Genomic DNA, 13963 nt, shown 5'->3' with positions numbered 1-13963 from the left:
GTCCAGGTGACTCTTTCCCGTCCAGTGACCTCCTTCCCACCTACCCGTCAGACTCTCCTTCCCACCCGTCCAGGGGTGTCCTCTTTCCTACCTGTCCAGGTGACTCTCCTCTTCCCTACCTGTCCAGGTGACTCTCCTCTTTCCTACCTGTCCAGGTGACTCCTCTTTCCTACCTGTCCAGGTGACTCCTCTTCCCTACCTATCCAGGTGACTCCTCTTCCCTACCTGTCCAGGTGACTCCTCTTTCCTACCTGTCCAGGTGACTCTCCTCTTTCCTACCTGTCCAGGTGACTCCTCTTTCCTACCTGTCCAGGTGACTCCTCTTCCCTACCTGTCCAGGTGACTCCTCTTTCCTACCTGTCCAGGTGACTCCTCTTCCCTACCTGTCCAGGTGACTCTCCTCTTCCCTACCTGTCCAGGTGACTCATCTTTCCAACTGCCCAGGTGACTCCTCTTTCCTACCTGTTCAAGTGACTCCTCTTCCCTACCTGTCCAGGTGACTCCTCTTCCCTACCTGTCCAGGTGACTCCTCTTTCCTACCTGTCCAGGTGACTCTCCTCTTTCCTACCTGTCCAGGTGACTCTCCTCTTTCCTACCTGTCCAGGTGACTCCTCTTTCCTACCTGTCCAGGTGACTCTCCTCTTCCCTACCTGTCCAGGTGACTCTCCTCTTTCCTACCTGTCCAGGTGACTCCTCTTCCCTACCTGTCCAGGTGACTCCTCTTCCCTACCTGTCCAGGTGACTCTTCCCTACCTGTCCAGGTGACTCTCCTCTTCCCTACCTGTCCAGGTGACTCCTCTTTCCTACCTGTCCAGGTGACTCCTCTTCCCTACCTGTCCAGGTGACTCCTCTTTCCTACCTGTCCAGGTGACTCTTCCCTACCTGTTCAGGTGACTCTCCTCTTTCCTACCTGTCCAGGTGACTCTCCTCTTTCCTACCTGTCCAGGTGACTCTCCTCTTTCCTACCTGTCCAGGTGACTCCTCTTCCCTACCTGTCCAGGTGACTCTCCTCTTCCCTACCTGTCCAGGTGACTCTCCTCTTTCCTACCTGTCCAGGTGACTCCTCTTTCCTACCTGTCCAGGTGACTCCTCTTCCCTACCTGTCCAGGTGACTCCTCTTCCCTACCTGTCCAGGTGACTCCTCTTCCCTACCTGTCCAGGTGACTCTCCTCTTTCCTACCTGTCCAGGTGACTCTTCCCTACCTGTTCAGGTGACTCTTCTTCCCTACCTATCCAGGTGACTCCTCTTTCCTACCTGTCCAGGTGACTCCTCTTCCCTACCTGTCCAGGTGACTCTTCTTCCCTACCTGTCCAGGTGACTCTTCTTCCCTACCTGTCCAGGTGACTCTTCCCTACCTGTTCAGGTGACTCTTCTTCCCTACCTGTCCAGGTGACTCTTCTTCCCTACCTGTCCAGGTGACTCTTCTTCCCCTACCTGTCCAGGTGACTCTTCTTCCCTACCTGTCCAGGTGACTCTTCTTCCCTACCTGTCCAGGTGACTCTTCTTCCCTACCTGTCCAGGTGACTCTTCTTCCCTACCTGTCCAGGTGACTCTTCTTCCCTACCTGTCCAGGTGACTCTTCTTCCCTACCTGTCCAGGTGACTCTTCTTCCCTACCTGTCCAGGTGACTCCTCTTCCCTACCTGTCCAGGTGACTCCTCTTCCCTACCTGTCCAGGTGACTCCTCTTTCCTACCTGTCCAGGTGACTCTCCTCTTCCCTACCTGTCCAGGTGACTCTCCTCTTCCCTACCTGTCCAGGTGACTCCTCTTCCCTACCTGTCCAGGTGACTCTCCTCTTCCCTACCTGTCCAGGTGACTCTCCTCTTCCCTACCTGTCCAGGTGACTCTTCTTTCCTACCTGTCCAGGTGACTCCTCTTCCCTACCTGTCCAGGTGACTCCTCTTCCCTACCTGTCCAGGTGACTCCTCCTTCCTACCTGTCCAGGTGACTCTCCTCTTTCCTACCTGTTTAGGTGACTCTCCTCCTGCCAGGCCGCCTCAATGCCCTCCTGGGCGTCAGCCTCAAAGTTCTGGCGGCAGGTTTTGGCGAGCAGGTGCACCTCCTGCAGGAGTCCCCCGAAGGCCCCCCCGCAGTAGTAGAAGTCTCCCTGGCCAAGAGCCAGGTAGGCCCTGGAGGCCGGCCGGCGCTCGTAGGGGAACCGGCTGCGGGGGTCCCGGTAGTAACCTGCAGACACCAAACACCCGGTTCCTTAAAGGCAGCGAACACCCCGGGATGCAGGTTGATGAGAAGGAGGCGCCGCCCACTGACCCGGATGCGTCACGGCGACCAGAGCGCCGAGCGACTCGGACCCCCAGCGGCCGTGGAACCGAGAGTCCACGTCCAGACAGAAGATGTAGCCGCGGGGGGTCGGGGGCTGCTCCTCGATCAGCGTCTGGATCAGCTCCATCCGGCGGGCGGAGATCTCCTGCCAACGCTCGGAGCCGGGCACCGAGCGCACCGTCAGCTGAGGAGGACAAGGAGTCGGACCGGGAGTCAAACCGGGCGGCTTCAGAGGAGGAACCGGCCTCGATGCGTCTCGTTTCCTTTCCTCACGCCTCACCTGTCTGCCGGCGGCCATCCGGACTCGGGGAACCTCGTTCGACCGGTCGGTGAACACGTAAATGTGAACTTTGAAACCAACGAAGAAGTGCTGCTCTGCCGTCTCCAGGAAGCTTTTCAGGAACATGACGTACCTGTCCAGATGGTCAAAGGGGTAACTTCCAGGTCACAGGTCAGAGGTCCGCTCTGACCTTTGACCTTGTGTCTCCACAACGTGACTTCATACTTTCCAACAGCGAACACGGTGGCCGTCACGGTGATGTTCCTCAGCTTGTAGATGCTGTCAAGTAGATGCGGGTCAAAGGTTCCCTCCCAGACCACCGGAGCCAGCCAGGGCGTCACCGTCACCACGTCGCTACGACTGCGGTTAGAAACGCAGAATGACATCATCAACACATAAACAACAACAACGAGGACAACGAGGAAGGGGAATGATACTCACCCATGGAGGATGCTCGGCTGCTCGTAGAGAAGACTGCAACACAGACAGTTTCATTAGAATGTATACACACACAGATATATATACACACACATATATATACAGATATATATACACACACACATATATATACACACACATATATATACACACACACATATATACACATACATATATACACAGATATATATACACACACATATATATACACACACATATACACACACATATATACACACACATATATACACATACATATATACACACACACATACATATATACACACAGATATATATACACACACACATATATATACACACAGATATACACACACGTATATATACACACACACATATATACACATACATATATACACACAGATATATACACACACACACATATATACACATACATATATACACAGATATATATACACACACACATATACATACATATATACACAGATATATATACACACACACATATATACACACACACATATATACACATACATATATACACACAGATATATATACACACACACATATATATACACACACACACATATATACACATACATATATACAGATATATATATACACACACATATATATATATACACACACACATATATATACACACACATATATACACATACATATATACACACATATATATACACACACACATATATATACACACACATATATATATATATAAACACACATATACACACACACGTACAGGACTGTCTCAGAAAATTAGAATATTGTGATAAAGTTCTTTATTTTCTGTAATGCAATTAAAAAAACAAAAATGTCATGCATTCTGGATTCATTACAAATCAACTGAAATATTGCAAGCCTTTCATTCTTTTAATATTGCTGATTATGGCTTACAGCTTAGAAAACTCTAAAATCCTATCTCATAAAATGTTAATATTTCCTCAGACCAAGTAAAAAGATTTATAACAGCTGAGTGTTTGTCAAGGCTCAGGAAACCCTTGCAGGTGTTTCGAGTTAATTAGACAATTCAAGTGATTTGTTTAATACCCTACTAGTATACTTTTTCATGATATTCTAATATTTAGAGATAGGATATTTGAGTTTTCTTCAGCTGTAAGCCATAATCAGCAATAAATCAGAATAAAAGGCTTGCAATATTTCAGTTGATTTGTAATGAATCCAGAATGCATGACATTTTTGTTTTTTTAATTGCATTACAGAAAATAAAGAACTTCATCACAATATTCTAATTTTCTGACAGTCCTGTATACACACATATATATATACACACACACATATATACACACACACATATATATATATATACACACACATATATATATATATATACACACACATATATATCATACCTGCAAACTCATGAGGGGTGAAAAAGGTGACAATGGGGGGGGGGGGGGGGGGGGGGACTTTTTTGTTGTTGTCACCACACCACATCCACGTTGTTTGAAGCCTCAAAGCTTTTAGAACCACAACTACAGTCATTTTATTGTTCTAACCACAAATCTAAATCATGATAATAAACAGTTTAAGAACAAAAGGTCCTCCGCTCTGACTCAGCCCTATAATGATAGTAATAACAAATATACATTGTCATTATATATAATATGGTTAAAGTCATTCATGAACCAACTTCCTTTTTTTTCCTGACCAGTCCTCATGGACTTCTCCCTGAATCTGTTCTGTCTCTACCTGTTTGTCACGATACTCATATTATAACTGCTATACATATTACATACCTGCCATAAATATCATGATACCCGATACCAGAATTCAATACAATAAGATAAAAACAATATGGTACCATAAATACGAGACTGGTATATTTATCTATAATAGTAATAAATAAAACATCTGTATGGTTCACTTTTTACCAACTTTTTCAACACTTAACAAATGACAGTAATATGAGTATTAATACAGCCAGATATGAATGAAACTACATGGTTCCATCATAGCATTGATTATCACTATGAGGCCGTTAGTCTCTGACCAGATGATCCACAGTTCATCAGGATGAGCAGCTGGAGAGTTACACAACTTTACAGACTGAAACATTTCACTTCTGGCATCTTTGTATTTTTTAAGCCGAAGTCGGTCTCTAAGCTCCGCCTCTTCTCTCGCTGTTAGCGCTGCGCAGACAGCTCGACACGGAGCAGCGCGTGCGCTCTGATCGCTCTCTTAATGAAGTATCGATACTAAACATATGCTAAATCACATGGTGTTTAACGTACGGGTACTTTGTTAGCATCGCTACACCGTGCAGAGTGACAGCAGCAGATGTAGCAGGCTAACATTCAAGCTAACCTGAACCCCCAAACGCTGTGGACATCTGAACGCTGATTGGCCGAGACGCGACACGTCCATCAAAGATGTTCTATTGCGAAGAGCACCACTTCACACTTCTCTCCGCGTCTCACTGCAATCTCAACGGCAGCGGGCCAGGTGACCCCCATAACAAAAACTCTTCGGATCTCCACGATTCACGTGGATGACCTATTTTGAGTTCAAAACGGTGAATTTCACCGAAAGGTGACAAGTTTGCAGGTATGATATATACACACACACATATATATACACATATATATATATATACACACACACATATATACACACATATATATATATACACACACATATATATATATATACACACACACACATATATATACACATATATATATATATATATATACACACACACATATATATACACACACATATACAGGACTGTCTCAGAAAATTAGAATATTGTGATGAAGTTCTTTATTTTCTGTAATGCAATTAAAAACAAAATGTCATGCATTCTGGATTCATTACAAATCAACTGAAATATTGCAAGCCTTTTATTCTGATTTATTGCTGATTATGGCTTACAGCTTAAGAAAACTCAAATATCCTATCTCTAAATATTAGAATATCATGAAAAAGTATACTAGTAGGGTATTAAACAAATCACTTGAATTGTCTAATTAACTCGAAACACCTGCAAGGGTTTCCTGAGCCTTGACAAACACTCAGCTGTTATAAATCTTTTTTTTTACTTGGTCTGAGGAAATATTAACATTTTATGAGATAGGATTTTAGAGTTTTCTTAAGCTGTAAGCCATAATCAGCAATATTATAAGAATAAAAGGCTTGCAATATTTCAGTTGATTTGTAATGAATCCAGAATGCATGACATTTTTGTTTTTTTAATTGCATTACAGAAAATAAAGAACTTTATCACAATATTCTAATTTTCTGAGACAGTCCTGTATACACACAGATATATCTACACACACACACACATATATATACACACACACATATATATACACACACATAAATATACACACATATATATATATATATACACACATATATACACAGTACACACACACACATATATATATATATATACACACATATATATACACACATATATACACAGTACACACACACACACACACATATATATACTGTTAAGAATATCAAAATGCATACATAGTACCCCATGTCCCTCACTTTGCATGAAGGCCCTGACACTATGTCCCGCAACAGGCGGGTCAGCAGCCCCACATTGGGCGCCACCGTAGAGAAGACGGTGGGTGAGGGGAAGTTGGTGCAACGGAGGCTTTAGACGGATTATTAATACCTTTTAAATTATAGTCAGGCTGGACATTGGGCTAATGTTTGTCCTTTTCTACCACAGGGTTAGCAGTCTCAGTCAGGACCGCTTCAGTGCTCCCATAATGTCTACCCCGCCATAACAAGCATCCAACACATAGCCACAGCCACAAGGCAATAGTGATCCACGGCACCAGGCCCGGACCAGAGACACAACATTAGCTGTGCCCAGATCCAACAGCTGACAGCGAACTGTATCCACTGAACAGAAATGTGCCACACCCACGAGTCAGCCAATGATTCAATTGGAGACTAAAGAGACACTGAACAGGAAGCAAAGCGTCCGGTGGGACAGAGTAGATGATGATGACATCACACCTCTGCATGACAACAGCCAGCAGTGGAGACTTTGGTTCAAAGTCCTGCATCCCGACTCGCCACCAGGGGACCAAAGACATTGTGCCCTTAACTACACCTTGATACAAGATGAGATCTAAGATCCTGAGGGACTGCCTGCAACACGAGATTGAGGTTCATGAAAACCCAACTGTGGAGGCTCGGAGATCTATGCAGAGAAGCAAGGAGTAGCAGCGGCTGTGAATGAACACCAGAGCTGCAGGTTGTATGCAGTCGTTGACACCGCAGCTCCTCAGCTCCACATCACAGTGTTGCTCCAGAGAGGAGGCAAAGAGAAGAACAATGGTGAGAGCAGGGGTCGAGGCTACGGACTGGTGCCCACACAAAATACACACTCGCATTACTTCACATCTGAGAACATTACAGAACTGCACACACATCGGAGGTCCAGTTAGTCCCAGAGACACATGCTTAGACACATGCTAGAGAGAACACTGACAACATGCTTAGCTTATTTCCAGACACTTTGTGGACTAAAGGGTGAACTGATGTGTGACTGACTCCGATGGCTCCCGTTGAGATAGAATTAAACCCGCGTACGATTCCAATTTAATCATCACCAGCATCCCCTAAGGATGAAACAGACTGTAGGAATTTCTAAAACCATAGAAAGGCTGTTATAGGCAGGTGTACTGGAGGGGACGAGGGCTCCCTGGAATACACCAAGTAATCCAGTTCCTAAACCTGGAAAATGGGCCTTGATTTGGGGCCAATAAATAAAGTTGTAACCTGTTCTTTAACAATTATGCCGACTCATGACATTCCTAACCCAAGCACAATGATGACGCTGTGGGTCCAGACAAGACATGGTTCTCCTGCATTCATTTGGCAGATGCATTTTTTAATTTTTTATTATCTTTCTTTTCTTTTTTCTTCTAGATGTTGACTCTGTTCATTAAGAGTATTATTATTGAAAAGGACGGATTTAGGAATTATTTCAAAATATTTCAAAAGGGAAGCACATGACATCTATTGTTCTGTCCATCCTGGAGAGGGATCCTCCTCTGTTCTCTCCTGCAGGTTTCTTCCCTTTTTTTCCCCCTGAAGGGTTATTTGGGAGTTTTTCCTGGTCCGATGTGAGGTTTTGGGGCAGGGATGTCTATGTGTACAGATTGTAAAGCACTCCCAGACAAATTTGTAATTTGTGAAATTGGGCTATACAAATAAACTGAATTGAATTGAATTGAATGTTGACGCCAGAGTATCAGATATCAGTAGGTTTACAATCAGGGACCCCGACGGGAACCATTAGAAAATTGAAAAAATGTTGTGCACAAATATATAGTGCACACGCACACACTCAAGGTATAGAGTTTCAAGACTCATCAGGTCTGACAATGGAACACATTTCAACAACACTTGGCAGAAGTTGAACGAGCACTGGGCATAACCCACAAGTTTGGGTCGGTATATCATCCTCAGTCTCAGGGGCTAGTCGAAAGAGCCAATCAGACGATAAAGAGGAAGATAGCAAAAAATGTGCGATGGCACCAAGATAACATGGGTGGAGGCGTTACCACTGGCATTGATGTCGATGAGAACATCACCAGGTGGGGATACGCATTTGTCACCGCATGAGTTGTTGACCGGCAGGAGAATGCCGGGCCACCCAGAGATGGAGGTCATATGCCATCTCTGGATGTTAGCGAAATCAAAATGAGTGAATACATGGCTGCACTAATATCTCTTATCAAAGATCTCTCCAACCAGGTTGTTCGTGCCCAGTCGATTGATCCGGAAGGAAGAGAGTCAAAGGTAAAGGTAGGAGACTGGGTCAGAGTTCAAGTTCACAAAAGAAAGTGGACTGAACCCAGGTGGACTGGACCGTACGAAGTGAAGGAGGTTACGTCACACTCGGTCCAGGTCAGAGGCAAGGCGGGTGCGAAGTGGCATCACCTGACACATTGTGCCCCAGCTCCAAGTCCGTTAAGGACATTGAACAAAGTAAGAACTGATTTGGAAAAAAGCCAAGAACAAACAGTCTTCGGACAATGTTCCGGAAAAGCCGGAACGCGGGTGAACAGTGATTGGGAAGGCGGGTGGAAAATAGAGTCCCCTTCAAAATCTTCAGATGTGATAACATACGTGGATTTGACCAACTTCACTGCTAATGACCAATTAGAAATAGAAACAGGTTTCAATGGAGACCAAAACCGATGGTTATACCTCAGATATACCGCTAGAACTCAAAATGGATCTAGCTGCTTAGCATGCGCTGCTGCCCGCCGCAGATTGACCACTGCCCCATTTCCAACCCGGTTGATGATATAGTCGGGTTTGAATGCATGAGGAGATTGTTTCATAACTAACTGTAAAACTCTCAGCATCTTGTTCCCTGCAGTTTCTCCCACAACGCCACCGTGGGAGTCCTGTCCCACCAGGTCCCTTACAGTCCGCCTGATTGAAACTACCAAAGAGAAAAAGATGCTCTACATAGCCAACAGATGTCCCTGTTAGGACCATGCAGTGTTCCTGATTGGGCATGTATTGAACCATATGAGGGACTAACAGAAGATGTAAAGGGGGAGGGTTTGATCAATGACACTTTTGAAAAGGAAGAAGATTAAAAGCCCAGTTATAGAATAACACTAAATGATAGAGTTCACACCATTAAGGTGTGAAAAGGGGGATTTGTTAAGAATATAAAAATGCATACATAGTCCCCCATGCCCCTCACTTTGCATTAAGGCCCCGAAGCACCAACACACACACACACACAGTTAGAGGTTCTAGCTAGTCTCACACATGAGCCCGACGTGAAGTCAACTGAAAATGTGAAAGGAAGAAGAGCGAAAGGACAGGAAGTTGAGATAAAAGACAGGAAGTGGATTGAGAGGACAGTAAGTGGAGTAAAAGGACAGGAAGTTGAGTGAAAGGACAGGATATAAATATACATACTTAGTCCCCCATGTCCCTCGCTTTGCATTAAGGCCCCGAAGCACCAAACCGTGTGTCCTCCTATGCAGTCGGGCTCTGACCAGAGAGAACAGCTCATACTCAGCTCACCCACATGGAACATACTGAGACGGCTGGATAAGAACAGATACTGGAGGGACAAACACTTCTGGACCTCGGCCAGAAGATGACATCCACACAGGCTGACCTCACCCTGACCGCTCAGTCCTAGAATTGAGATTTAAATAAGAGCCGTACCTGTCACCGTCAAGAACTGGTTTATGAAAGCAACAGATAGTTTCAATGCCTTTTAGTTACTATTATATTAAAGAAACTACACAGCTCCTGCTTTAGATGGAGAACAACATACACACACACTGATTATGATGATGGCGAGAAGATCGTGAGCCAAGAGGGTGGGACCACCCTGAGCTCCATCAGAAGGTGTTCAAAGTCTAAACCAGGAACACCTCCATCTGTTTTAACCAACCAGTGCTGCTGTCGTGAGCCCAGAGGGTGGGACCACCCTGAGCTCCAACGATGAGACGGACAAAGATTAAACCGAGTGACGTCTCCATCTATATTATCTAATCACGCTGCTCTTAAAGATATAAAGAGCCATGTTCTCCTGGAGAACTCCAGTCTGTTATCGAACGATGCTTTGAGCCGACTCCATCAGGCCCGTGCTGCACGTTAAATGTTTTGTGTCTTTGAGACTTTTGTTCTACCACACTTAATTAAATCCACTTTGTTTTGAATTTTACTTTGCCGTCCTGGTCATCTTTTCCCAACCTTCGACAATACACACACACATATACACACACACACACATATATATACACACACACACATACACACACACATATATATATACACACACACAGCCTGATGAAGGTACTCACTGATCTGGAGCCATCAAGTGGAACTCATGACTCTCAGGGATGACATCATTGGCCAGTCTGTCAGGTAAACATGTAAACAGGTAGACAGGTAAACAGGTAGACAGGTAAACAAGTAAACAGGTAAACATGTAAACAGGTGAACAAGTAAACAGGTAAAGGTTGTAAAGGGTAAACAGGTACAGGGTAGTATTAATACATATATTTATATATATATATCTATAATACCTGTAGGAGTGGAAGATGTAGCAGAACAGCCCTCTGTGGAATAATCAATAATATAACAATCAATAGTATAACAATCAATAATAAACAATCAATAATATAATAATCAATAATATAACATATAATATAATATCTCCTTAAGGATGAATGTTCATCTCTCCATCACACGTTACTAACTCTGCTTTCTCCCCGGAGTCCTTGTGACTTCACGTCTCATGGGGTCATCGGACCCTATGAGACGGCATAGATCCTATCTGCCTGATGGATCGTCTGGGTCGTGGAATTCCTGCTCCTGACTACGCCACTGTCCTGTTGAGACTCCGCCCACTCCTCCTCTCTACCTCCATCTGATGGATCGTGGAGGTCTCCATCGTGGAATATGCCAACTATGAACTATTCATCCACTCTGTCATATTCATTGAATGTATTTTAAATCTGTCCTTCTGGTCACATGACATCTATTGTTCTGTCCATCCTGGAGAGGGATCCTCCTCTGTTCTCTCCTCAAGGGTTCTGACCTTCTTCCCCCTGAAGGGTTATTTGGGAGTTGTTCCTGGTCCGATGTGAGGTCAAAGGTCAAAGGTCAGGGATGTCTATGTGTACAGATTGTAAAGCACTCCTTGTAATTTGTGAAATTGGGCTATACAAATAAACTGAATTGAATAATCAATAGTATAACAATCAATAATAAAACAATCAATAATATAACAATCAATAGTATAACAATCAATAGTGATCACATCTAAACGTCCCAATGCATCAAGAAGAGACCAGTACTTATAGTCGTACACAAGTATTTATAGTAGCACACAAGTACTTATAGTAGAGACGAGTACTTATAGTAGTACACAAGTACTTATAGTAGTACACGAGTACTTATAGTAGCACACGAGTACTTATAGTAGTACACGAGTACTTATAGTAGTACACGAGTACTTAGTACTAGTAGTAGTAGTACTAGTAGTCCTATGACTACTAGTAGTAGTAGTACTAGTAGTAGTAGTCCTACGACTAATAGTATTAGTAGTAGTAGTACTAGTAGTAGTAGTAGTAGTACTAGTAGTAGTAGTAGTACTAGTAGTCCTACGACTAATAGTACTAGTAGTAGTAGTAGTACTACTAGTACTAGTAGTAGTAGTACTAGTAGTAGTAGTAGTAGTAGTACTAGTAGTAGTACTAGTAGTACTAGTAGTACTAGTAGTAGTAGTAGTACTACTAGTAGTAGTAGTAGAAGTAGTAGTAGTTCTCACCCCAGCATCAGAGCCGACAGGAGGATCAAAGCTTTACTGTTGATCAGGTGCATCATGTTAGTCCCGGTCTCCCGTTAGTCCCGGTCTCCCGTTAGTCCTGAACACAACGGAGTCCTGAACACAACGGAGTCCTGAATCCAGACTGAGACCAGATCCAGCAAGGTTCTGTCGTGGATCAGCAGGTTCAGACAAATGCAGAAGCAGGAAGTGCACCTCGGGTCTGCATCCTGCTCAGCGCTGTGGAGGCTCCGCCCCTCTCCTCAGGTGACAACTGGTGACGTCGTCAGGTGACGGACAGAGTCTAAAGGCCACGTTTACACAGAGCCGGGTATTTACAGAAACGAATATTTCTGCCCCTCCGTTTTCAAAAATAACGTCGTACACACAAGGTCGTTTTCAAAGTTTCTGTTTATATGAACCCGCATAAATACGCCCCCGGGCGCCGTCATAACTCTGCAAAACCTGTAGTCGGCAGTGTAACGAGAAGGATAAAGACATGCAAACCAATCAGAATTCTCAAGACTCGAGACCTCCGAGGAGTATCCTCATGTCAAGGAGGAAATAACTCGGGCGCACCTGACAACGAAAATGAAGGCAGTCGACACTGGACTTAGGAGCCAGTGTTGCCAGGTCCGCGGTTTTCCCGCGGAATTGGTCTACTTTTGAAGTGTTGCCGCGGGTTGAATTTGTTGTCCGCTGGTTCGGGTAGACCTATTTTGCATGCAAATTACATGAATATCTTTAAATAAAAATCCATATTTTAAATGAAATAATTTATTTATACACAAATCCTACCAAACTGACTCCAGATCAGCGCGTACACACATGGACATTGGACATGTCCACATACCCACACTTTAAAAGCAGTGTATATGGTTTGGCACGGGCATATTTTGAGTTCTGATATTGGGCTGGTTTTGTCACAGACCTGGCAACCCTGGTAGGAGCGGCCAAACTAACTGTAAACATAGGACGCTCACATGACGTGAAGCATTTTTAGTTGCATACTGTGACGTTTGACAACCTAAAACTCCGTTTGACCTCGTTCACACGCAAACACAAAAACGGAGTTTTCAGAAATCTCCACTTTGGCCGGAGTTTTTAGAAATGATCGTTTTCCGTGATAAAACCTCCGTTTTTGTGTAAATGAAAGGCCAAAACGCATGAAAATATATGCGTTTTCCCATCGTGTAAACGGGGTCTAATATTACCTCCTCACGTCCTTTCCTAACCCCTTTTCCTTAACCTCTCTGTAACGTCACGGTGTCAAGGAGAGGTCACGAGTTAGGAAACTAGGAAGTTCAGAAGATGGAATACAAAGAAGCTCCTTAGAGACTTCCTTTAAACAATATGTATTCTGTTTCCTGTAAACAATATGTATTCTGTTTACTGTAAACAATGTGTATTCTGTTTACAGTAAACAATATGTATTCTGTTTACTGGAAACAATATGTCTTCTGTTTACTGTAAACAATATGTATTCTGTTTACTGTAAACAATGTGTATTCTGTTTACAGTGAACAATATGTATTCTGTTTACTGTAAACAATGTGTATTCTGTTTACAGTAAACAATATGTATTCTGTTTAGTGTGAATTTATATGTATTCTGTTTACAGTGAACAATATGTATTCTGTTTACTGTA

The 13963-nt window shown here is 43.8% G+C and overlaps 1 protein-coding gene across 1 annotated transcript; it reads right to left on the bottom strand.

Moving 5' to 3' along the window:
- Nucleotides 1-1961: 1961 nt before the first annotated feature.
- LOC130188153 (globoside alpha-1,3-N-acetylgalactosaminyltransferase 1-like) lies at nt 1962-12884 on the bottom strand. Its single transcript, XM_056406319.1, has 8 exons — nt 12319-12884; nt 11072-11104; nt 10847-10903; nt 3003-3035; nt 2787-2921; nt 2562-2694; nt 2270-2465; nt 1962-2185 (listed from the first exon to the last, which is right to left on the bottom strand). The coding sequence occupies exons 1-8, from the start codon at nt 12372-12374 to the stop codon at nt 1962-1964; spliced, it is 867 nt and encodes a 288-aa protein (XP_056262294.1). The 5' UTR covers nt 12375-12884.
- Between the last annotated feature and the right edge of the window lie 1079 nt (nt 12885-13963).

This window comes from Pseudoliparis swirei, chromosome 23 (assembly GCF_029220125.1).
Source record: "Pseudoliparis swirei isolate HS2019 ecotype Mariana Trench chromosome 23, NWPU_hadal_v1, whole genome shotgun sequence".
Lineage (NCBI taxonomy): Eukaryota > Metazoa > Chordata > Actinopteri > Perciformes > Liparidae > Pseudoliparis > Pseudoliparis swirei.
This window is presented reverse-complemented; position numbering and strand designations above follow the sequence as displayed.

What these genes read in the sequence shown, in the direction of transcription:
- LOC130188153 (XM_056406319.1), bottom strand. Translation starts at nt 12,374, where the DNA reads ATGATGCACCTGATCAACAGTAAAGCTTTGATCCTCCTGTCGGCTCTG. An exon ending in ACCGTGTTCGCTGTTGGAAA is followed by an intron (nt 2,695 to 2,786) that starts GTATGAAGTCAC and finishes CCATCTGGACAG; the next exon opens with GTACGTCATGTTCCTGAAAA. An exon ending in GGTCGCCGTGACGCATCCGG is followed by an intron (nt 2,186 to 2,269) that starts GTCAGTGGGCGG and finishes TGGTGTCTGCAG; the next exon opens with GTTACTACCGGGACCCCCGC.